Here is a 26,386-nt window from a genome sequence, read left to right as displayed (position 1 = left end):
ACTATTAAGGCGTGGATTTTTCAAAGAATATTTTTTCAAGGACTATTAAGGCGTGGATTTTTCAAAGAATATTTTTTCAAGGACTATTAAGGCGTGGATTTTTCAAAGAATATTTTTTCAAGGAAAATATTTTTATATTCCAACATAGGAGTAGATTTTTGCAAAAATATTTTTATATTCCAACATAAGCGTAAATTTTTCAAAACATGTTATTTATATTCAAACATAGGCGTAGTATTTTTTATGTTCCAACATAAAATTTAATTTTTTTATTGACAACATCATTCAATATATGTTTTTAATATCTTACAATATCCCATGAAGTAATTCGTTCATTTAAGAGAACGTCTTAGCGTATGCTTAATGACACAACGTATACGCAACCACTTTAATAGGACCAATATAAGGCGTAGATTTTTTATTAATATTTTTTAAGGATCAATACAAGGCGTTAATTTATTAAACACCTTTATTAGTTTACAGTATACAATACCTACAATTGGTCCGCAGTTTTTAATCCATTTAGTCCATAATCTTCCAGCCATAGGTTTAATTTAACGGTAAACTTATTTATGGACATATCACGTGCTTTAGGCATGGGAAAAACATATTTTCATTCCTTCGTTTTTAAGTTTCCCGCATCATTTTGTTCTGGCACAAGGCCTAAGATTATCATGTGATATAAATTCTATGTTGATTGGACATGATATTTGGGAAACTTTTTATTTTCCAAATTTTTTTTTTATGAATCACCTCAGTGTGAATTCATTCTATATGTACATACATTCTTCCTCTATAGCTAATTTTTTTATTTGGAAAAATTCCATTCAGATTTTATTGTTTATATGTTTGAGGTTGAAAAAAATATATATTTTTTAATAAGTTTAACCATTAAAATTTTTTGTATATTTCTTGCCACTTGTTTTGCTCTTTAAGCAGAAATATAACAATCATTTTAGCCTTTATTATTCAAATTAATTTTATTCATATAAAACATAATTTATAGCGGATGTTGTTTGTTTTCGCAAACATATTTCATTCATTATACTACTTTAGCACGTTTGTTTCGATTAGATGGGATCATATATATACAATGTTATTAATTTGGGTCAGTCATATGAAATGTTGGCAAATAATAATTGTTGAACTCCCTGTCTTCTATTGCGATCCATTTAATAAATTGTCAAAATAAATAAACCATTGAGCGGAGCAGTATAGTCGGACGGGGCCGACCATGCGATACCCTACACAACTACCACGAACTCTAACTTTCTGAGGATGTTTATTCCGAGTCTGAGTAATATTTCGTGATATTTGCCCCCTCTTGTCCGATTAGAGGTTAGCAACACCTCTTCCTTACTTTTTTCGAATATTCAGTACAGTCCTTCTAATTACTTGTCCAGATTACCTTCACGGTGGGTTGTGTTGTGATTTTCGGATTATACTCTACTCGAAAACACACAAAAAATTATGTTTTCCGTCCATTTCATCCCAAAATTTTAATCTGATAATCACCGAAAATTGTAGGCGTTGTTCTTGACCATAACTGGAACTTCATGAAAAATTTCAAAGCCATCAGCGCGATATTTCTCCCTCTAATGTGGTAATGGGTTACTAAATAATATCTGAATACGTAAGCACCTGTAAATATTTGACTGTAACTCCCACATCTGAGTAGATACATCACTATATTTGGTATCAATTTAAAGGCCAACCACTCCTCTTGGATATGCTATCAAATCCTGGGGACTACATCCTCCAGGAGTAAATATATATGCCATAGAATACAAATTTTGTCATTTTTCACACAAAAGTCAGGGTCCATTTGACCCGCTAAATATTGACCGATCTTTATCAAAACATGCATGCTTATTCTCTGGCCCGATCCCCTTCTCCATGCAAAAATTCACGGTGTTTGGGCCATAATTGCGGCCTCTGGAGCGACCAGAAAAACCGACAAAAATTTAGTATTTGGTCCATTTCATCCCCTAAATATTAACCGAACCCATCTTACATATTAACAGAACCCATCTTACATGCAAAATTTCGTGAAGATTGGTCCATAACTGTGGCCTGTATCGTGTTTACAAATTATAATGGACAGACGGACGGACGGACGGACACACATGTCTAGATCGACTCAGCTAGTCGAGATATGACGATCGGTATACTTAAAGGTGGGTCTAGGACCAATATTTCGCGGCGTTACAAACATTTGGGGCTGCACAAAGCTATAATACCCTGACAACATAGTTGTGTAGGGTATAAAAATCGAAAATATTGGACAACTTTTCATAGAGTCATAGCTTCAAATTGTAGTATCAATTAAAAAAAAAATAAGGAAGAGTTTATAAAACTAACATTCTTATTTCATTTTATTTTTTATTATATTCTAATGAGTGTTATTTAAAAAAAAAAACTGAGTCTGCAATTTGTCCTTCATTTTAATTGAATTGCCCACAAGGTACCCTAGAGCGTATGATGATCGCCACAACGTATACGCCAATATAATTGAATTCATTCCAAAATCTATTTTTTCAAATTTATCTCCTTAATCTAATTTAATAAAAATAATCTACCACATTTTCATTTCAACTTTTTGATGTAGAGTACAAACGAATTAAATTTTGAATTTATAAGAATCTCGTTGATGGATGTAATTTTCATTTTTTATGCGTTTGCTGTGTATATTCAAACATCGACAACAAAAACAACATCAAAAATAGAATCAGAGTTTTTGGTTTGTTGCGTTTTTTCTATCGAATATATTGGCCTGAAGCCAAACGCCACGATTAATGTATACAAAATTTTTGATTTCTTGGCTTCTCTCGCAAACGATTTGTATACTTTGTGTGTGTTTCTTATTCAATAATGGGAAGCATGTGATGATAATTATGACCATAAAGTATTTTGCTTTTTAATAATAAAAAAAATATGTTTGGAGTACTCCCCCCCCCCCCCCTAGCGTATAATTACTGTCGTAATGTATACGCCAACAAGATCTGAAGGATTATTCGAGCTAAAAGCAACGAATTATATAGTCGTGGATTTTTTGAAAATTATTTTATTAAAAGCTACATTAGGAGTTGGTTTTTTAAGAATGGATAGAGAAAGGCATGGATTTTGAAAAAAACATTTTTTCATGGACCATTAAATGCATTAAAAACTTTTTCGAGGTGCAAAATTTTTTAAAAATATTTTTTATTCCCAACATAGGCATAGATTTGTAAAAGAAATATTTTAAAGTTCAATCATAGGCGTAGAATTTTAAAGGAATATTTTTAGGTTCTATCATAGGCGTAGATTTTTAAAATAAATATTTGTAAGTCCCATCATAGGCGTACATTAAAAAAAATATATTTGTATGCTCCATCATAGGCGTAGATTTTTAAAAGAAACATTTTTTGAGTTCCATCATAGGCGCAGATTTTTAAAAGAAACATTTTTAAGTTCCATCATAAACGTAGATTTAAAAAAAAAAATGTTTTTATGCTCCATCATAGGCGAGGATTTGTAAAAGAAATATTTTTAAGTTCCATCATAGGCGTAGATTTTTAAAATTAATATTTTTTAAAGACCGTCATAGACAGTAATTTGTTTATTGAATACTTTTTAGGAGGATGTGTGGGCGTATGATTAACGACACAACGTATACGCCACCATAATCATTATTATTAAATTTATAATTTAAATTTCTTTAGAAACTGTTTGAACTTATAAGCAATTATGACTAATATTTTTTCCTCGATTTTTTCTCTTTTTGCAGAAGAAGAAGCATACCATTGTTTGGCCGCCCTGGTGGGTAGCAAGGACAAAGTTTTCATAAATCAAACCAAATTATTGCATGAAGTTACATGGAAAACAGTTATGCAAATTGCCAAAAAACATACGGTAAGAAAAATTTATTCTATTCGAATTATTTTTCTAATAACATTTATTATTGTTTTTTTTTTTCTTTTCTTTTACAGAAAAATGCCGTTTCATATTTTCAACGTATCTGTCCTGGCGTTAAGCTGGAACGTGTTTTTATGGATTGGTGCTGGTGGATATTAGCTGGTCTACCCTTCCAGCATTTAGTACGCATTATGGATTGTTTCTTTCATGAAGGCATTAAAGTTCTTTATCGCATTGCCTTGGTCATTATCAATTTATTCCATAAGGAATGTCAATCGAACAACGAATGGAGTCCAGATAATATTAAAAATGACATTGGCAATGCTTTAATAAAATTCTGCAAAAAAATCCCAGTATCACCGGCCAAATTATTACATGCCGCTTTTAGTATTAGGGGACTAAGGTGAGTTTGAACTTTTCTCTTTTAAATTTTATTTTCGAAAATTAATTTGTTTTCTTCTTTTTTCCTTGTAGTTCCACATATATTTCTAGAATATTTTTAAAGACTGAAATGCTATTGAAAAGCCGTTCCGTTTTAAATACGGGTAATAAAACATTAGTTAAATCGCGTTCCAGCGATAATTTACCAACAAGTCAATCCCAAGTCAATATACAAATGATGTCACACACATTAACCATAAGAGAGGTGAGTTTGAATTTCATTTCTTTTTAATGAAAGTAAAGGGTTTTATATTAAATCAATTTTGGGGATAATATTTTAGGTTATAGTCTAGGTATATTTTTTATGAAATTTAAATTAAGAAATACACCAATTCTGAAAATTAAAAAACCCAATCCGTCAGATAGTCCTTTAAAATCATTTTTTTATAAACCAAGCCCTCAGATAGCCCTTTAAAATATTTTTTTTTATAACCCAAGCCCTCAGATAGTCCTTAAATTAATTTTTTTACAACCCAAGCCCTCAGACAGTCCCTTTAAAGCCCTTTAAAATAATTGTTTATAACCCAAGCCCTCAGATAGTCCTTTAAAAGAATTTTTTATAACCCAAGCCCTCAGATAGTCTTTCAAAATATTTTTTTATAACCCAAGCCCTCAGATATTCCCTTAAATTAATTTTTTATAACCCAAACCCTCAGATATTCCCTTAAATTAATTTTTTATAACCCAAGCCCTCAGATAGTCCTTTAAATTAATTTTTTTATAACCCAAGCCCTCAGATAGTCCTTTAAATTAATTTTTTTTTATAATCCAAGCCCTCAGATTGTCCTTAAATTAATTTTTTTATAACCCAAGCCCTCAGATAGTCCTTTAAATTATTTTTTTTATAATCCAAGCCCTCAGATAGTCCTTTAAATTAATTTTTTTATAACCCAAGCCCTCAGATAGTCCTTTAAATTATTTTTTTTTATAATCCAAGCCCTCAGATAGTCCTTAAATTAATTTTTTTATAACCCAAGCCCTCAGATAGTCCTTTAAATTATTTTTTTTTATAATCCAAGCCCTCAGATAGTCCTATAAATTAATTTTTTTATAACCCAAGCCCTCAGATAGTCCTTTAAATTAATTTTTTTTTATAATCCAAGCCCTCAGATAGTCCTTTAAATTAATTTTTTTTTATAATCCAAGCCCTCAGATAGTCCTTAAATTAATTTTTTTATAACCCAAGCCCTCAGATAGTCCTTTAAATTATTTTTTTTTTATAATCCAAGCCCTCAGATAGTCCTTTAAATTAATTTTTTTTTATAATCCAAGCCCTCAGATAGTCCTTTAAATTAATTTTTTTTTATAATCCAAGCCCTCAGATAGTCCTTTAAATTAATTTTTTTATAACCCAAGCCCTCAGATAGTCCTTTAAAATAATGTTTAAAAAATCCACGCCTTCAGATAGTCCTTTAAAATAATGTTTAAAAAATCCACGCCTTCAGATAGTCCTTTAAAATAATGTTTAAAAAATCCACGCCTTCAGATAGTCCTTTAAAATAATGTTTAAAAAATCCACGCCTTCAGATAGTCCTTTAAAATAATGTTTAAAAAATCCACGCCTTCAGATAGTCCTTTAAAATAATGTTTAAAAAATCCACGCCTTCAGATAGTCCTTTAAAATAATGTTTAAAAAATCCACGCCTTCAGATAGTCCTTTAAAATAATGTTTAAAAGATCCACGCCTTCAGATAGTCCTTGAAAATTTGACTTTAAAAATCCACGACTTCAGATAGTCCTTGAAAATTTGATTTTAAAAATTCAGGGCTTAAGATAGACCTTAACAAATATTCTTGAAAAGTCAATGGACCTTTTATTGACCTTTGTAAAATATTCTTTAAAATGATATTTCGAAAAAATATTGTATTCAGAATTGGTGTAGTTTATCGATAATATTTATAAATCTCTAGTTAATATTAAGTCATTTTTCTCCGTTACAAAAATTTTCAAATATAATCAAAAAAAGAAAAAAAAACAATCTCGATTTATTTTTTTATGTTGAGAAACTGCAATTCCCCCCGCCAACATCCTTACGCTATGGTCACACATTTCCCCTCACCAACACTAAAATCCCCCACAGCACCCTTTGCCTTACTCCACCCCACCCTCCACTTTGTAATCTAATTAAGCTTATCTTAAGTAGCTTTAGCTTGAGTAATTAAAAATAAAATATTTTATTATTTTTTATTATTATTGTAAAAACACTTTTTAATTTAAGTAACTAACAACCAATTAAAAGAAAGTAGGAAAACAAAAAATATTATAAGTTAATTAGTTTAGTTTTATAATTTTTTTGTTTTAGTAGTGTGAGTGTGTTGAAAAAATATCACCAGAATTTTTTCTTCTTTTTTCTCTTTTTCTCATATTTTTTATTATTATTGTTTTCATATAATCTCTCTGTGTGTATGTGTGCGTGTGTCCAAACACATACTATAATGTTATAACTGTAATGGCTACTTTCCCTGTATTCCGTAAATCGAATCGACAAACAAAATGTTTCATTATTTTTCCGCTCCACATTGCATAGAAGTCACATCACACCGAAACTTGTCGGAACTTGGTATGAAAATAGCTTATATTTTTCTTTTCTCTGTTCTGTTCAATTCAATAATTTTATTTGTTTGTTGATTTCTTTTGATTTCCCTTTTGTTGTTAATTTTTTCTGTTGTTTCTAATTTTGTGTTTTTTCTAACCACGTATGTGTGTGTGTTTTCCATTATTTTTATTTTATATCCTAAACAAGTTGAATAATTTTCCTTGCTTAGGAAATGTTTCTAACTAACCCAAACTCCATAGAAATTGCTTTTCACATTTTTATTGGCCTTCATTTATATCTTCACAATCGATAATTTTCCTTTCATTTGAAAAATTTGCTTTCAAGCCATTTTTTGTAAATAATTTTATTTTATGTTGATCAAAATTCGAGATTGTTCAAATATATAAATTATGTTATCTATTGACAAAATTCCACATAATTTATCAACCATCCAATTTTGTTAATAATCCATGTTATTTCCAATTTTTTTTCTCTACCTTTTTTTTTACTCTAAAAAATATCCGTTTAAAAATGCTGCTGCCTCCTATATCTAATTGTGAAAAATGAATATAAAAACCCATGCGCTATTTTGCTGCTTCAAATTTCGGCGCCATTTGTCTTCTTTTATTATTTCAAAAAAAACTTCTTTTTTCCTTATTTTCTTTATCTTTTGACTTCTCTATAAAAATATATATACTTTTCTCTTTTACCTTTTTTATATATTTAAATTGAAAAACAATAATTGCTTAACGATATTAGGGTGAAAAATCACCCGGCCATCGTGCCATTGCCATGGGTGTCTATCCCATACATCAGTTGAAATCTTTAGTCTGTGCAAACGAGGATGTAAGTGTGATTATTTTGGTGTTCAAATCGACTTCCAAAATCAAATAAAATAATATCGATGTATTTTTTTTCACTCTCTCTATAGATGTCTTGATATTTATGTTGTAGATTTTGAAATGAAAAGATATTTTAAGTTTTTTCTTTCTCCTGAAGGAATAGTATTAATTTTTTATTTTTTTTTTTCACAATAAAACACAATGTCTACACACTTTTTTACACACGAGTTAGATAGATTAACCTTAAAAATATTCTTAAAAAATCCACGATTTGTTATGACTTGAAAACATATTTTTTAAAAAAAATTACGCCTTATATTGGACCCTAAAAAAATTCTTAACAGAAAAAAATCCGTCTGTTCAGCGTAAAAAATCAGAAAGTTTGCTAATCAGCTACTTCTCCTCTGCTGCTATGGATAGGGTATGGTCTTATTCCGACCTGCCCGATACATTTGTATTCCTTTACGCTTATATCTCTAAATCATGAAGATCTCTCCTGACATGTCTGGGTGGAAGAAGCCGTCCATAAGCCTAGAAAATGTTCGTGAATGTCCCCCTATTGTAGCCAGGCAAATTTGCAAGCATTTTACATTTATCGAAGACCTTTGAATCATTATTCAAACGAAGAATTGCTGATTTTACAAGCCCGAAGACTCTTGAAACAGATAAATGAATACTCTCCAGTAGCTGATCATCAACAAGGGATACGGTTTTACTGGACCCGTTAATGAAGTTAGGCATGTATGTGGAAGATCTTTGAGTTATTATCCCTTCTGCTGTTCAATAGCAGATCATCAACATGGCGTTTTACTAGACCCGCTAATGAAGTCATGCAACGCTGTCCGCAAACAGTACGGTTTTGCCTCTAAGTCTGGCAAATTTGTATAAGGCAGGCAAATTTGCAAGCATTAGAACCGATTTCATATTTATCGAAGACCCTTGGGACCTCTCAGATGAAAAATTAATGTCCAGTAGCAGATCATCAACATGGGTTACGTTTTTAATAACCCCTAATGTGCTTAGGTTATGCTGCCAGCAAACATGTCAAAAATTTCAAATTTGTCCTGTGATTTCACTTCAGTATCTAGTAGTGAATTACTCCTCACTTACATGACGAATCTGTTTATAGCCTAAAAATTATCTGTTTACAGCATAACAATTTTTTCTTAGATGACGAATTTATATCCAGTAGCAAATCATGAACCGGGGTATACCTCACTAGTTAAGATCCTTAGACACCAGTCGTACATTGAGTTCCGGAATAAAACATTGCAAACAGGAAGTACATTCAGATGAAATAATATCCCCGTAGTTGTTCAAGATGTAACCTTTACACATTCCACGTTCTCTAGGCTGAAACGATATGATCTGAAAGATTAATCTCCTATATCATCGTTATGACCTTATGATCTCAATTTGTGGAAAGTTAAAATAAAATCCTTCATGAACTTTATGACAACACTATTTACCACATAGATTTTCGGAGTCACATTTAAGTCGCAGTCGAGTCGTTCGAAGGCAGCACTTATTAACCTCTTATAAAAAAGATCGGTCTACTGTCAGTGTGTTCCTCGGGCATTAACGATACGCAATGGAGAAGTATTCAGGCTTGTCAGAACAATTCCAGTAAATCAACATATCAAAGTTTTCGTTGAAGTACCTGCTTGAATATTTCAGAGATAGCCAATCTAAGTATAGTTTAATGAAAAAATCCGACGTGTCAGGTCTACATGTCACCAGCCCATCGCCGCTACATAGTACTTTTTTTCCTTATTATCTCCTATTCTTTCTATGTTTTGGGAGCGTATTAGACTACACTTAATAAGGGGAGCGAATTTAATTAAAGTTTGATTTAAAGGTTAAAAGACACTGTCTATATCCTTGAGGGGCAATAATAATGTATTGCTTGGATTGTAGAAATCTCCCAATAATCATTTCAATTTCTTTGTGGAAGGTCGGATTCTCTTTAGCGATATGTAAATCGAGTGTTCAGTATGTGGTTTAAGGCTCACAATCGTTCTTTGAAGATGCAATTCAAATAAACATAAAATTATTGATAATAATCATCTGAACTTTTACTTACACAACAAAATCCTGCAAATAGAAAACTTCAGCTTCAAATACGTTTTTGTTTCACTTTAACGTGGCTATTTTTGGCAAAGATATATACATTTCAAAAGAAATAACCATGGCGGTAAATGCATAAGGTTAATTATATTTACTACGCCTAAAAGTATGCTCCAAATTGTATGTTTACTGTAAGAATATCTGAAGGTAAAATTTACCACGACCAATTACATTATCAATTAATTGGGATAAATATAAATTCGACCTAAATGTTGGGTATATTTTTGTGAATTAAAAATCAATCAGTTTCCTCCTTTCGTTAATTCTAATAATTGTTGAATATTTGTAAGCATAATTAATAATTTGTAAAGCATTAATGCCAACTTATAAACCAAAGCAAAAAAGTAACTACATTTCTGCGTTATCCCTTGTGAAATCTTCCCTTCTGTTATTAATAACTTTTTGTCTTCATTATCTCCACATAAATTCTTCGTCAGTAGTACTATTATCTCTTGTTCTCAGAATAAGTTTACCAAGTTGTTAACCCAAACAAATAGTTCTAAACTAAAAACAAATAAATTCGTTTCCCTAAATTTATTGAGTCAAATTTTCTTTTAATTTCTTCCTAATATATAGAATTTTGATACAGTGGATGTTAAAAGTTTAATAAAATTTATTCAGGAAAGATTTAATGTAAGCAAATTGGAATATATGTATAATATTCGTTACTTCGTTCATTCTCCCCATGTCATCGGAGTTTGTTTTCTTTCGTCCAATGTGTACGTGCCGATCCCAAAACCAACAATAATAACAAATGAATATTAAATCTAAGCATAGAATCCTACGAAATAACAAAATGCAGACATTTGCATATGATCTTTACACTTTTTGTTTATAAAACTTGACCCCAATAACAAAAAGAACAACAAACAAAAGTACACAAAATATCACACTATACAATAAAACAACAACCACAACAATTAACGACAAGGGAAGGAGTCAAGAAAATTTGTACATTTAACAAAAATGAAAAATATATAATAATTTTAGATAATATAAATATCTATAATTATAAAAATAATTTCAACATTTTATTACTTAAAATGTATTATTTCGAAATTAAAAAATATTAAAATTGAATCCTCGCCATATTATTTCGAAATTTTAAAATATAAAATAATAATAAATTTGAATCCTTCTCTTGTCTTTTCCTTAAACAAACAAAAACACTTTTAATTAATCCATTTTTAATTGCTTTAATGAAATTACTTTCTTTTTAAATAATATAAACTATTAATTAAGCTAGCATATATTATTTAATATTGTTTTGTTTATGAATATTGTTTTGTTTTTTATTAAAGAATGCTTAGTTTTTTTTATCGCATGTAATGTGCATATATTGTTTAAGTTTTTTCTTCTTTTATGATTTATTTTTATTGTTACGTTGTGTGTGTTTGTTCCCCTGTTTTCTTTATTCGAAGTTTTTAATTGCAATTTTTTGTTGCAAAATTATTAATTACGTATTTTTTTCATATACAGTTGTTTACCTTATGGTCATGGCTTCCTGTGCGAATAACAATGTATCAACCCGTCTTATTGTATACCACCGAGGAACATGGCTGCTCCTTGACAACTTTCTATGTTCGCGTTGAACAGCATGAACCGACACTGATGATGATAAAAACGTGCAATAATGAGGTAAGTTTTGACATACAATATTAAAATGTATATTTTAATTATTTTTCTTTGGTAATAGGTGAGGATGATAATGTGCATTTTTAGAATGGAACTTTTGAATGCCTTTGAATCTATTTCATACATGTTGTACAGGCAGATGGGAAAATTTTCAAGGGTCTTCTTGTGATGAAATATCCTTACAAGGTCTTCAATGGATGTAAAATCTTTATGAAGTTTTCTAGAGACAGAATACATTCGGGAGATCTTTGCTTGAAAAACCTCTAATAAGTAATTCCACAAGCTGAATACACTACAGAAGTATTTCAAAGGCAAACTACTTTCTGAAGTTCTTCTAGAGGTCTTCAATAAATTGAATTTTTTTTACTAAAGACTTTTTATAGACAGTCAGATCTTCCTGTGTGAGATCTACTTCCTATAGAGGTCTTTATATGGTGACTTTGCACATAGTTCTTTCTAGAGTTTTTCTAATTCCTTCTTGAGGGCCTCGTTAAATGGAAAAGTTTCTAGAGAGGTATTTATAGACTGAACAATTATTTCTGCTTTTCCATAGATTTTATACAAAAAGTTGAGGGGTTCAACCGGCAGAATACCTTCTAAGGGACTTTAGTAGGCTTAAAAACCTTATAATGGGCTTAAATAGTCAGAATATCTAGAAGGTTTTTTAGAAGCATCCTATAAACAAAATACATATTAAAACTCTTCTACTCACGGAAGACTTTCAATATACAGTAGAACTATGCAAAGACATTTATCGTCTAAAATGGTCTTTATAGCCTAAAAAAATAAGTATTTTAAGAGCTCTATTATAATCAGAACCCCATATAGAGGATTTCTAGAGTAGAAGACTTGTAAAAGATAAAGGAATAACGTGTATAGATCTTTCATGGACAAAGGGCATTCCAGTTATGAAACCTTTTAAAAAAGTCCTCCCAAAGATCTTTCATAGCGAAAACCTTTGGGTTAGGAAATATTCGTGAGATCTTTACGAGTGTGGAGATTAAATATTCAGCAAAAAATAGAACACCTCGTAGATAGAATTTCTTGAGAACGAATTCTTTCCAGATGACTTTTATACGGAATACCTTTGGTGTCGAAAATAATTATAAGGTCTTCTCAAGACTTTTAACAACAGGTTCGTATAGAGATTTGTTCGACATTGAAAAATAAAAATCCAGATAATTTCGCCGATCCCCTGACAGTAATTAAAAACGAAAGTTTAGCCTACAGTGAAACTTTTTATTCTCACCACCAATGCGCCTAAAATCGATCGGAAATTTCTGTCAGGAAATTTTTCCTCAGAATAAATGAAATGCCGAATTGAAGGCAATCCACTTCGGTTGGACAATGTAGCTAATAATCTAATCATTATCTATATAGATTTATGACATCTTCTTCGAACCAAAAATGCCTGTTTACAGTCACTTTGGTCGGAAACCTTCAAAATATCAAAGTTATACCATAACCTAGTTCGATTTTCAATACCAAACATACGCAAATTTTAAAGCTTTATCTTTAATATTGCGAGCCCAATCGACAGACCTTGAAAACTGTTATTTTAAAAAAATTAAGGTCTCTAGGACCTTTAAAGAATATACTTTAAAAAACATCGATGTCTGTAGGTCTTAAAAATTTATAATTCTAAAAAGTTCAGTTCGAAAGGTCCTTGGAATGATATTTTTAAAAAAATCCACGCCTGTAAATGGTCCTTGAAAAATATTCTTTAAAAAATCCACGCCTGTAAATGGTCCTTGAAAAAATAATCTTTAAAAAATCCACGCCTGTAAATGGTTCTTGAAAAAATGTTCTTTAAAAAATCCACGCCTGTAAATGGTCCTTGAAAAAATATTCTTTAAAAAATCCACGCCTGTAAATGGTCCTTGAAAAAATATTCTTTAAAAAATCCACGCCTGTAAATGGTTCTTGAAAAAATATTCTTTAAAAAAAATCCACGCCTGTAAATGGTTCTTGAAAAAATATTCTTTAAAAAATCCACGCCTGTAAATGGTCCTTGAAAAAAGATTCTTTAAAAAATCCACGCCTGTAAATGGTCCTTGAAAAAATATTCTTTAAAAAGTCCACGCCTGTAAATGGTCCTTGAAAAAATATTCTTTAAAAAATCCACGCCTGTAAATCCAATCTTGAAAAAATGTTCTTTAAAAAATCCACGCCTGTAAATGGTCCTTGAAAAAATATTCTTTAAAAAATCCACGCCTGTAAATGGTCCTTGAAAAAATATTCTTTAAAAAATCCACGCCTGTAAATGGTCCTTGAAAAAATATTCTTTAAAAAATCCACGCCTGTAAATGGTTCTTGAAAAAATATTCTTTAAAAAAATCCACGCCTGTAAATGGTTCTTGAAAAAATATTCTTTAAAAAAATCCACGCCTGTAAATGGTCCTTGAAAAAATATTCTTTAAAAAATCCACGCCTGTAAATGGTCCTTGAAAAAATATTCTTTAAAAAATCCACGCCTGTAAATGGTCCTTGAAAAAATATTCTTTAAAAAATCCACGCCTGTAAATGGTCCTTGAAAAAATATTCTTTAAAAAATCTACGCCTGTAAATGGTCCTTGAAAAAATATTCTTTAAAAAATCCACGCCTGTAAATGGCCTTTAAAAAATCGACGCCTGTAAATAGGCTTTGAAAAAAATTGAAAACATATTTTTAAAAAATCCACGCCTGTAAATGGTCCTTGAAAAAATATTCTTTAAAAAATCCACGCCTGTAAATGGTCCTTGAAAAAATATTCTTTAAAAAATCCACGCCTGTAAATGGTCCTTGAAAAAATATTCTTTAAAAAATCCACGCCTGTAAATGGTCCTTGAAAAAATATTCTTTAAAAAATCCACGCCTGTAAATGGTCCTTGAAAAAATATTTTTTTAAAAATCCACGCCTGTAAATGGTCCTTGAAAAAATATTCTTTAAAAAATCCACGTTTTATTATTATTATTAATCATAAATTAATGTTTTTTCTCTTTGTCCATTTCCAGGTCTTTGGAGCCTATTGTTCATCCCGTTGGTTCGAACGTAATGTTAAAGATGACAAAGGCCAACGACAGGCCTACTTTGGTACGGGTGAAACATTCTTATTCTCTCTATATCCCGAAAGAGCCAAATATCCATGGGTGGGTATTGAAAATGACAAAGATTTGGGACATGCTTCAGAATTGTTTATGGCGGCCGATTCGAAAATGATTACCATTGGAGGAGGGTATGTTCACAATAAAATATTTTCAATGTATAAACAAATATTTAAACAATTTCCTTTTTCTTACAGTGAGGGCCAAGCTATTTGGATGGATGAAAATATACGCTTTGGCAAAACCGATAGCTGTAAAACATTCAACAATCCACCGCTGTGTCCGTCGGGTGATTTTGAAATACGTGTCCTTGAAGTCTATGGTTTTGTGGGTGTTTAAGACCTCAACTACTCCATGGAGTATTGAAACAAAATTGTTCAAATGTGAGAATATCGCCCGTCTACGGAGGAGGAGGGGTGATTACCACAAACATTAATTTTGTGAGATATAAAAAAACAAAATTTCTTCTTCTTCTACAACAATTAAACAAAAACCTTTTAGAACCAAAAAATTAAAAAAGGGTTTGCTTAATACAATATGCTAAACTAAGCCAGAGCCTACAACAACAAAAAGTACAGGCAACAACAACAAAAGAGACATTTTGTTATTGTTGTTGTTCTTGTAAAGAAGAAATGCTTTGTTTTTTTATGATTTTCCAATAGATTGAATGATGATGAATGGCTTTTGTGTAGACATTTTTCTTTTGGGTTTAAAAACTACTACTCCTTGTTGTTTTGTGGTTTTTAACAAAACACAAAAAGTAAACTCCAATACATTTATTTTTTCTAAATTTGTTTATATGAACAAAAAAAAAATAAACAAAACTTTAAGCCAGCCCGCCGAGTATTGGTAACAAAAGTCTTCTTATTTTTCTCTTCTATTCGTTTTGTTGTTTTCGTAATGAAAATAAAAACTCCATTTTGTTATTTTGTACAAGAAATACTTTTATACACAACATAATGAAATTATTTTAGGAAAATAAGCTCAAGTTGTGTTCGTACCGTATCTCTCTTTCCAAAAATAAAATATGCTTAAAACCTTATATATTTTTTTGGTTTTGTTTTCAAAAACAAAAACACCTTTACCTAATTACCAACATACCTAGCTACCCAATCCAAACCAAATTTTAGTAATTTAAAATTTTTTTGTTTTTATGTTTATTATTTTTTTAATAAAGCTTAAAGCTTTCCAATAAGAAAATGGAACCAGAAAAATCCTTGTTGAAAATTAAAAATAATAATACTACACAATATTATTACAACCATATTTAAGAAAAAAAAATAAAAATAATAAAAAAGCAAAACATCAGTAAAAAATATAATTGTTCTTTACAAATCCATAACAAAAAAGAAACGTTTATGCCCATATATAGATAGCCTTTTTCTCTTGTATAAGGCATAACGAAATACATAACGAATGTGAATGGATCTTTGAATCATGGGGAAAAAGAATTCATGCAATTGAGAACTTTCCCCCTTTATGTTAACAGAAAAGCATTATTAAACAATAATAATTAAACAAGAATGAATGTGTTAGAAATTACATAAATAATTACCATATACATATACTATATTTAATTAAAACGAATGCAATTTACAAAGAATGAATGAAAAATCAATAGTAACAACAACTACTGCAAACAAGCAAAAAGAAAAAGTATTTCAAAAACAAACATATTAAAAAAGGAAAGCTAAATACACCCAAGAAATTCTTAAATGTTGAAATATTATATTAAAACCAAAATTTTGAAAATTAGATGAGAGTTAGAGATATAGAGTTATTATGGAGAGATATTGTAAAGAGAAATAGAGTTTGAGTTGAAGTAAAAATATTTATATAAAGAAACGAGGAAGTGATCCTCGATGAATTCTGAATGGAAAATTTTATGTATAAAAATTTGTTCTATAAATTAAAATTCTGATTATTTATGTACAGTATAACACACACATATATATATAATATATATATATATATATATTTATGTAAAATAAAGTGTACAACTTTATGTTTGCTGTGCAAAGAGCTTTGTCATCGACAAACAGATTGCTGAAGACCTCTTGATCCCTGTCAATATCAATAATCAATGTTTTGTAATTTGATGCCGATTTTTGTAGTATCAAAAGTGTCTACATAACTCCAAACTGGTTATTATAATTCAAACTCATTATTGTGGAAATTCCAAAAAAATATGAAAAATCTATTATGATTATTAATTTGATTATACAGATAAATAACACAGTGAACTCTTAATAATGTGAACATTCAAAACAGTGTGAGCTCTCAATAATGTGAACTAATTAATGTCGGTGTAGTTCATATTTTCGAATTTGTTTACATTTTCGATTGGACCGCTAATTCCCTGATTTTTTCCACATTTTCCCCCTAAAGGAACCTTTCAATAATAACTCCAAACTGGTTATTCTAATCCAAATCAATTATTGTAAAAATTCATAAAATATGAAAAAATCTATTAAAGATAATAATTCGGCATTTTTAAGGTACCTATACCCATACAAGATTTTCAAAGATTGTTTACCAATAGAGGACATCTAAACGATATTCTATGTATAAGGAATTCTTAAGCAATATAATAATTCAAATGTGGGAATTCTGATAGTAAAAACAATTAATGATAATACTTCGCTAATTTTGAAGGTCCCTATAGCCATTTAATTCATCTGATAATTCATAATCCTTATGAAAATATAACAATTCTGATGTGATTTTTTGTTAATGAAGATATAAGGGTCGATTCGGGACCAAAGAAGGCACATTCTATTTGACCATGAAGTCATTAACAATGTCCTCAAATGTTGAACAAAATATAGAAATAGGGATATCAACATTGAGAATTGATAGAGATCCGCTTGGTAGAAAATTGTCGATATTCGTGTTTGTATTATTTATGTGAACATCTCCAAACCCCCTGAAAATAATTGAATTGATCTTAGAAACCTACATGAAAGTGATTTCCCATATGCGGGTCTTAACGAATTCGATGTCTATTGGTTTTTGTCCCCTAAAAAACATCATATTTGCCCATGTTTACACCCTCCACCATAAGGTTAAGTGACCATTTTATTTGCAACACCCGAAACTTTCGTTGGAAACCTAATAGTCCTTCGATCTGAAATCACAATACAGATCACAATTATCAAGATAGAGATTTAAAGTGGCATACATTTGCTACTAATCGTACAATATTTGGTATAAAAAATGGGTTATATTCAAGTTTCAAGTTTTGTAATAGCTCCCATATAACGCTACTGTCCCATTTTCGGCATTGTGACAATTTTTTTCATGGTCATAAGCAAATGAAGTAGATATAATTAGGCAATCCAGATTCTACATATTTATACCCTATGGCTAATATACACTTTGATACGGTAAAAATGTGCCTCATCGAAATATTGGTTTTAAACCCCATGCTTATTTGGACCAAATCCATTTCAGAAAATTTAGATTCGATTTACAAATGTCCGTCCGTCTGTCTGACCGGCTTCGTATTATTTCTAACAAACATAGTTGAAGTTCAAAGATGGCGAATATCGGTCCACTTTTTCTAGTACCTCTACCATGGTGAAAATTGTGCGAATTATTAATTTTATAATATCATGTGAACTGACTATCCGATTTGAGCTAAACTTTGCACAACATATTATCTTTACCAAGCCTAGATCAAGTCCGAAGATGGGACCCATTGGTCCACTCCTTCTGATACATCCCCCACAATGGTAAAAATTTTAAATATTTTTAAATCCAATATCATGCAAATGGAATGTCAGATTTGAACCAAACTTTACACAACCTATTATGGTTACCAAGTCCAGAGTAAGTCCAGAGGTAGAACCCGCTGGTGCTCTCCTTATGGTATCCTCCCCAAAAGGGTCAATATTTTATAGACTTATAAATTTAATTTGAAGCTAATTGAATAACCGATATGATCAACCTTTAATCCGAAACCTCTTTTATAAAAATATATACCTTATATAAAACGAATTATAAAACCTGTGTGTAACTCCGAAGACGAAATTACTTATTTGTCATTTCAATTGCTTTGCAAGGCTACTCTGCCGGTACAGATGTAGTCAGAATTGATCAAGCTTTGATTTTCGTATTTTTGCAATTTTATTAAAATCTGCCTTTAAGTCTTCAAATACCATTTTTTGAAATAAATAAATAAAAATATATTTCGCCTTCAGTGGTCAACATTCTTAATTCAGATAGATTCTGGACTTGCAACATAACATCTCGACCTATTTGAATATTCTCCGGGAACATATATGAATGTGTTCGTATTAGTATTTTTTTCAAGGTGGCCTAAATGTGGAAATTTGCGAGAATTTAAACTGATTATTTAATTACATGTCCATAGAGCAGTATTAGTCTCAAAATCAAGTTTTTTTTTATTATAAGTGCCCAGGAGTGGATAATGAACCAATTGACTTTTTTATCACTTCAAATGGTTTTTAGTCTCAAAATCAATTTTTTAATTATGAGGGCCCAGAAGAACTTTAGTTTTTATTTATTCGTTTTTCCGGCTTGAGGTCATTGAAAATTAAAAAGATTTTTGGTTTCTTTTTTAATTTATTTTTATTTTTCCAGAAGAATTTCAAATGATTGTTCGAATTAAGCAATAATTGGCATGAAATGTGGTTTTCCATATTGGCCGGGGAATGTCCAGTATTCTGGATGGGGTCACAGGGTGAATAAATATAGTTTATGGCAAATTTTCCGATTCAATGGCCAAATTAGGATTTTTGAAATTTTTATACACTTGAAAAAATGTGCCTATTCGATAACTATCCCATATATAATATCAACTCAACCGTGAACATTAATGAAGAAAGTTAAAATATTCCCTTAGTAGTCCTTGATCCGAATAAAAATTTATGAGTTAAAAAAATTGAGTGAGTTAATTTCAAAACTCTCCTTCAATCAAAAATATTTCTTAGATACACATTTAAATGGTACATAAATTAGATCGAATGAAATGGTATTAAATTTTTAATCAAGAAAATGCCATCAAAAAATCTTAAAATAATGCTACGAATTATTGGTATACAACCGATGTAAGGAATTTTCGGTAGTCATTCTATATTTTCAATGGTATCGACAATCCTATGAGGTTTTTACAGCAAAAAAAAAAAATTAATTGATTTAGCATTCAAAGGACCTATAATACGAAATTTAGAAAAAAGTGGCTTGAACATAGCGTTCACAAGTCCTTCTTCTTTTTGGGCTAATATATATATGAGGAAGTTCCAGTACACCTGAAATAAAATTTCTAAAAATTAATTATTGGATTATTTTGAATATATTTTGATATTCGTAATTTTCCATTCATAATTCAGTACGTATATCACTCTCTCTATCTCTATACAAATTTCTATGTCTCCATATTACAATGTTAGATGCCTAACTCTCAATCTCGCTACTTGTTGTTTTGTTTAATTTAAAAATTTGTTAATGTACAAAATTTGTTTTAAAATTAAAGAAAGGCTAAATAAAGAAAGGAGAAATAATTACATTACTTTAATAAGTTTTGCAATCAAAATTTTTGTTATTTATAAAAAAAAACACACACATTTTGTCTATTGTTTTTTTGTTGCCTACATACATACATACATATAAATATATATACATAACTAGCTATACTACTATATATACATATACTTTGTGTATTTAAAGGATATTTTTTTTTGTTAATGTTATCAATATTATTATTAAATATTAATTATGAAAAAAAATTTAATTATACAAAAAATAATTTTTGTTTGCTCTTTTTTTACACAGAAAATGATTAAATGATTTTTTTAATTTAAAACATATATATTTTTATTTGTTTAATTATGTTTTTGTAAAATCAAAAAAGAAAGTTAAAAAAACATAAACCCTATGGACTGATTTCATTAAATTATTATTTCTTTTTAAATGTGTGAAATATATATATGCATAAAACAAATAATTAACGTAACACATGATACTACATAAACACACACACCCAAAAATTATAATATATATTATTCATTTATAAATTATATAAAAAAAATAAATGATAAACTTTATAAATGCTTATTTGTTTTAAATTTAAATTAAAAAATAAAAAGAAATATTACTCTAAATAATTTAAATTATATTAAAACAAACCATTGTATATATTTACATTTAATTTAAAAAACAAAACACACATACATACACATTTTTGTTATTATTATATTATTATTACTATGATTATGTTATTAATAAATTTTTGTTTATGTTCTTATTATTATAAAATATAATTTTATAATTATGTTAATTGAAAGAAAAAATCAACAAATTGAATTAAAAATAATAATTATTAGTAATGAAAAAAATATACAAAAAAGAAAAATTTTACGTTTGGTTGTGTTTTATTTCATTTTTTTTGTTATGTAGTTTTTATTTATTTTTTTATACGGGGACATGTTGGACTTAGAAGCCTTGAAGAGGATATTCTATATTTAGAACATCTATAAATTTTTTTCTATATAATTTTTTTTTAATTCACAATTGAATTCGAAAAAAAAAATATTTTTTAAAAACCACGCCTGTGTTGGTCTTTGAAAGAATTTTTGTTTTTAATCTACGCATGTGTTGGTCTATGGAAAAAATATTTTTTAAACAGTCCATAACTATGGTGGTCCGTGATTTTTTTAAATCCACGCCTATGTCGGTGTATGGATTTTTTTTTAATTCACGCCTATGGTGTATAAAAAATATTTTTTTAAATGTTTTATTGTTTGAGATTTTTTTTTTTTTTTTTGGTTGAGAAAATAAATATTTCTTGTATTCATAATATATTTTTTTAAAAATTTGTTTATAATCGTGATTTTTTATTCCTAATTGTTTTCAAGTTTATTTTTTTTTTAATTAATTCATTTCCAATACAAAATAATTAAAACGAACAAAAGGATTTTTTTTAAATCTACGCATGTGTTGGTCTATGAAAAATATTTTTTAAACAATCCATAACTATGGTGGTCCGCGTTTTTTTTAAATCCACGACTATGTTGGTGTATGGAAAAAATATTTTTTTTATTTCACGCCTATGGTGTATAAAAAAAATATGTTTTTAAATGTTTTATTGTTTGAGATATTTTTTTTTTTTTTGGTTGAGAAAATAAATTTTTTTTTGTATTCAAAATAAATTTTTTAAAAATTTGTTTACAATCGTAATTTTTTATTCCTAATTGTTTTCAATTTTATTTTTTTTTAATAAATTCATTTCCAATACAAAACAATTAAAACGAACAAATGGAATTCTAATGAAAACTAAAAATAATCTCGAACAAAAAGCATTACAATCACGATATTATATACATACATAAATATATATACTAATATATAAATGTTTAGATATATGTATTTTTTATTAAATATATTTAAACGTATAGTTGTTCTTTAAAAACAATTCCATAACTGTTTCAATAGACAAATAAATATATAAAAGAAAAAATATAACTAAATAAAAAATTATACACCAATTATGATGACATATACAAATAGATACATACATAAATATATATTATAATTCAATATAGCTGCTTACAAGCTAGTGGAAAATAATTTAATTCAAAATTACATCAAGATATATATGAAGTTATTTCAATTTTAATATTCATATGTATCTGAATATATATTGGGAAAATTATAATAAAATAATTATTTATTTAATAAAATAAAACAATAATATTTATAATAAATGTTTAGATTTTATTGTAAATGTTCGATTATGACAAACAAATAAATGCCAGAGAAACAAATATTAAAAAAACACATAAATTGTTTTAATTTGCAGCACACAGGCGAAAATAAGCGCCTGAAAGCATGCTTTGGATTTTAGTATCAAATGTTTGGTTGGTTGGCAAACAAATTTTATTTCCCTATTTTGTAATGACAACTAGAGTTCTTTTTCATAGCTGAAGCCATTGCTTTTGCATTCTGGTCGCCTGGTAGCAAAAAATCATCTCCAGTTGTAAATTTTGAAATTGCAAAGTTGGCAAAAACGAATCGACCGCTGACGTCATCAGCTAAACAAGCCCGTGCAAGATTTCTTAATTAGCTTTATAATACTAATTTTGACCGAAGGGAGTAACCGATTTCAACCAAATTTTGCACATTATCATATTCCTTCCAAACTCAAATCTAGTTCTGAGATGGGATGAGATTTTAAAAAAGATCTTTTCAAGATCCACCTAAGGCATGGATTTTTTAAAGAATATCTTTCCAAGGCGTGGATTTTTTGAAGATTATCTTTTCAAGGTCCACCCAAGGCGTGGATTTTTTTAAACAATATCTTTTCAAGGTCCATCCAAGGCGTGGATTTTTTAAAGAAGATCTTTTCAAGGTCCACCTAAGGCGTGGATTTTTTAAAGAAGATCTTTTCAAGGTCCACCTAAGGCGTGGATTTTTTAAAGAAGATCTTTTCAAGGTCCACCTAAGGCGTGGATTTTTTAAACAATATCTTTTCAAGGTCCACCTAAGGCGTGGATTTTTTAAAGAAGATCTTTTCAAGGTCCACCCAAGGCGTGGATTTTTTAAAGAAGATCTTTTCAAGGTCCACCCAAGGCGTGGATTTGTAAACAATATCTTTACAAGGTCCACCCAAGGCGTGGATTTTTTAAAGAAGATCTTTTCAAGGTCCACCCAAGGCGTGGATTTGTAAACAATATCTTTACAAGGTCCATTCAAGGCGTGGATTTTTTAAACAATATCTTTTCAAGGTCCATCCAAGGCGTGGATTTTTTAAACAATATCTTTTCAAGGTCCATCCAAGGCGTGGATTTTTTAAACAATATCTTTTCAAGGTCCATCCAAGGCGTGGATTTTTTAAAGAAGATCTTTTCTAGGTCCATCCAAGGTGTGGATTTTTTAAACAATATCTTTTCAAGGTCCACCCAAGGTGTGGATTTTTTAAACAATATCTTTTCAAGGTCCATCCAAGGCGTGGATTTTTTAAAGAAGATCTTTTCAAGGTCCACCTAAGGCGTGGATTTTTTAAAGAAGATCTTTTCAAGGTCCACCTAAGGCGTGGATTTTTTAAAGAAGATCTTTTCAAGGTCCACCTAAAGCGTGGATTTTTTAAAGAAGATCTTTTCAAGGTCCACCCAAGGCGTGGATTTTTTAAAGAAGATCTTTTCAAGGTCCACCCAAGGCGTGGATTTTTTAAAAAAAATCTTTTCAAGTCCACCTAAGGCGTGGATTTTTTAAAGAAGATCTTTTCAAGGTCCACCCAAGGCGTGGATTTTTTAAAGAAGATCTTTTCAAGGTCCACCTAAGGCGTGGATTTTTTAAAAAAAATCTTTTCAAGTCCACCTAAGGCGTGGATTTTTTAAAGAAGATCTTTTCAAGGTCCACCTAAGGCGTGGATTTTTTAAAAAAAATCTTTTCAAGGTCCACCTAAGGCGTGGATTTTTTAAAGAATATTTTTTCAAGGACCACAGACAGGCGTGGATTTTTTAAAGAATATTTTTTCAAGGTCCACAAACAAGGCGTGGATTTTTTAAAGAATATTTTTTCAAGGTCCACCCAAGGCGTGGATTTTTTAAACAATATATTTTCAAGGTCCACCCAAGGCGTGGATTTTTTAAAGAATATCTTTTCAAGGTCCACCTAAGGCGTGGATTTTTTAAAGAATATCTTTTCAAGGTCCACCTAAGGCGTGGATTTTTTAAAGAATATCTTTTCAAGGTCCACAGACAGGCGTGGATTTTTAAAGAATATCTTTTCAAGGTCCACCCAAGGCGGCGATTTTATAAACAATATCTTTTCAAGGTCCACCTAAGGCGTGGATTTTTTAAAAAAAATCTTTTCAAGTCCACCTAAGGCGTGGATTTTTTAAAGAAGATCTTTTCAAGGTCCACCTAAGGCGTGGATTTTTTAAAAAAAATCTTTTCAAGGTCCACCTAAGGCGTGGATTTTTTAAAGAATATTTTTTCAAGGACCACAGACAGGCGTGGATTTTTTAAAGAATATTTTTTCAAGGTCCACAAACAAGGCGTGGATTTTTTAAAGAATATTTTTTCAAGGTCCACCCAAGGCGTGGATTTTTTAAACAATATATTTTCAAGGTCCACCCAAGGCGTGGATTTTTTAAAGAATATCTTTTCAAGGTCCACCTAAGGCGTGGATTTTTTAAAGAATATCTTTTCAAGGTCCACCTAAGGCGTGGATTTTTTAAAGAATATCTTTTCAAGGTCCACAGACAGGCGTGGATTTTTAAAGAATATTTTTTCAAGGTCCACCCAAGGCGTGGATTTTTTAAAGAATGTTTTTTCAAGGTCCACCCAAGGCGTGGATTTTTTAAAGAATGTTTTTTCAAGGTCCACCCAAGGCGTGGATTTTTTAAACAATATCTTTTCAAGGTCCATCCAAGGCGTGGATTTTTTAAAGAAGATCTTTTCAAGGTCCACCTAAGGCGTGGATTTTTTAAAGAAGATATTTTCAAGGTCCACCTATGGCGTGGATTTTTTAAAGAAGATCTTTTCAAGGTCCACCTAAGGCGTGGATTTTTTAAAGAAGATCTTTTCAAGGTCCACCTAAGGCGTGGATTTTTTAAAGAAGATCTTTTCAAGGTCCACCCAAGGCGTGGATTTTTTAAAGAAGATCTTTTCAAGGTCCACCCAAGGCGTGGATTTGTAAACAATATCTTTACAAGGTCCACCCAAGGCGTGGATTTTTTAAAGAAGATCTTTTCAAGGTCCACCCAAGGCGTGGATTTGTAAACAATATCTTTACAAGGTCCATTCAAGGCGTGGATTTTTTAAACAATATCTTTTCAAGGTCCATCCAAGGCGTGGATTTTTTAAACAATATCTTTTCAAGGTCCATCCAAGGCGTGGATTTTTTAAACAATATCTTTTCAAGGTCCATCCAAGGCGTGGATTTTTTAAAGAAGATCTTTTCTAGGTCCATCCAAGGTGTGGATTTTTTAAACAATATCTTTTCAAGGTCCACCCAAGGTGTGGATTTTTTAAACAATATCTTTTCAAGGTCCATCCAAGGCGTGGATTTTTTAAAGAAGATCTTTTCAAGGTCCACCTAAGGCGTGGATTTTTTAAAGAAGATCTTTTCAAGGTCCACCTAAGGCGTGGATTTTTTAAAGAAGATCTTTTCAAGGTCCACCTAAAGCGTGGATTTTTTAAAGAAGATCTTTTCAAGGTCCACCCAAGGCGTGGATTTTTTAAAGAAGATCTTTTCAAGGTCCACCCAAGGCGTGGATTTTTTAAAAAAAATCTTTTCAAGTCCACCTAAGGCGTGGATTTTTTAAAGAAGATCTTTTCAAGGTCCACCCAAGGCGTGGATTTTTTAAAGAAGATCTTTTCAAGGTCCACCTAAGGCGTGGATTTTTTAAAAAAAATCTTTTCAAGTCCACCTAAGGCGTGGATTTTTTAAAGAAGATCTTTTCAAGGTCCACCTAAGGCGTGGATTTTTTAAAAAAAATCTTTTCAAGGTCCACCTAAGGCGTGGATTTTTTAAAGAATATTTTTTCAAGGACCACAGACAGGCGTGGATTTTTTAAAGAATATTTTTTCAAGGTCCACAAACAAGGCGTGGATTTTTTAAAGAATATTTTTTCAAGGTCCACCCAAGGCGTGGATTTTTTAAACAATATATTTTCAAGGTCCACCCAAGGCGTGGATTTTTTAAAGAATATCTTTTCAAGGTCCACCTAAGGCGTGGATTTTTTAAAGAATATCTTTTCAAGGTCCACCTAAGGCGTGGATTTTTTAAAGAATATCTTTTCAAGGTCCACAGACAGGCGTGGATTTTTAAAGAATATCTTTTCAAGGTCCACCCAAG

General features: G+C 30.1%; 1 protein-coding gene across 3 annotated transcripts in view; it reads left to right on the top strand.

The window, feature by feature from the left end:
- The window catches only part of LOC133332237 (GTPase-activating protein skywalker), a 45,094-nt gene extending 30,168 nt beyond the window's left edge, over positions 1 to 14,926 (top strand). The window contains exons 4-11 of one of the 3 annotated variants that reach the window (XM_061540638.1): positions 3,767 to 3,891; positions 3,969 to 4,297; positions 4,369 to 4,540; positions 6,866 to 6,895; positions 7,631 to 7,717; positions 11,320 to 11,478; positions 14,471 to 14,691; positions 14,758 to 14,926. In XM_061540638.1, the coding sequence (XP_061396622.1) occupies positions 3,767 to 3,891; positions 3,969 to 4,297; positions 4,369 to 4,540; positions 6,866 to 6,895; positions 7,631 to 7,717; positions 11,320 to 11,478; positions 14,471 to 14,691; positions 14,758 to 14,899 (1,265 nt within the window). In that variant the 3' untranslated portion in view covers positions 14,900 to 14,926. Of the gene's footprint in view, positions 1 to 3,766; positions 3,892 to 3,968; positions 4,298 to 4,368; positions 4,541 to 6,862; positions 6,896 to 7,630; positions 7,718 to 11,319; positions 11,479 to 14,470; positions 14,692 to 14,757 lie in introns of all 3 variants that reach the window. The other 2 variants (XM_061540623.1, XM_061540630.1) reach the window with 2 other exon arrangements.
- The last annotated feature ends 11,460 nt before the right edge of the window (positions 14,927 to 26,386 follow it).

The sequence above is a fragment of the Musca vetustissima genome, unplaced genomic scaffold (genome assembly GCF_032173495.1).
Source record: "Musca vetustissima isolate MV318-11 ecotype Yass unplaced genomic scaffold, APGP_CSIRO_Mvet_v1 utg9877, whole genome shotgun sequence".
NCBI lineage: Eukaryota > Metazoa > Arthropoda > Insecta > Diptera > Muscidae > Musca > Musca vetustissima.
The sequence above is the reverse complement of the archived record's forward strand: the minus strand, read 5'-3'. Positions and strand labels throughout refer to the sequence as shown.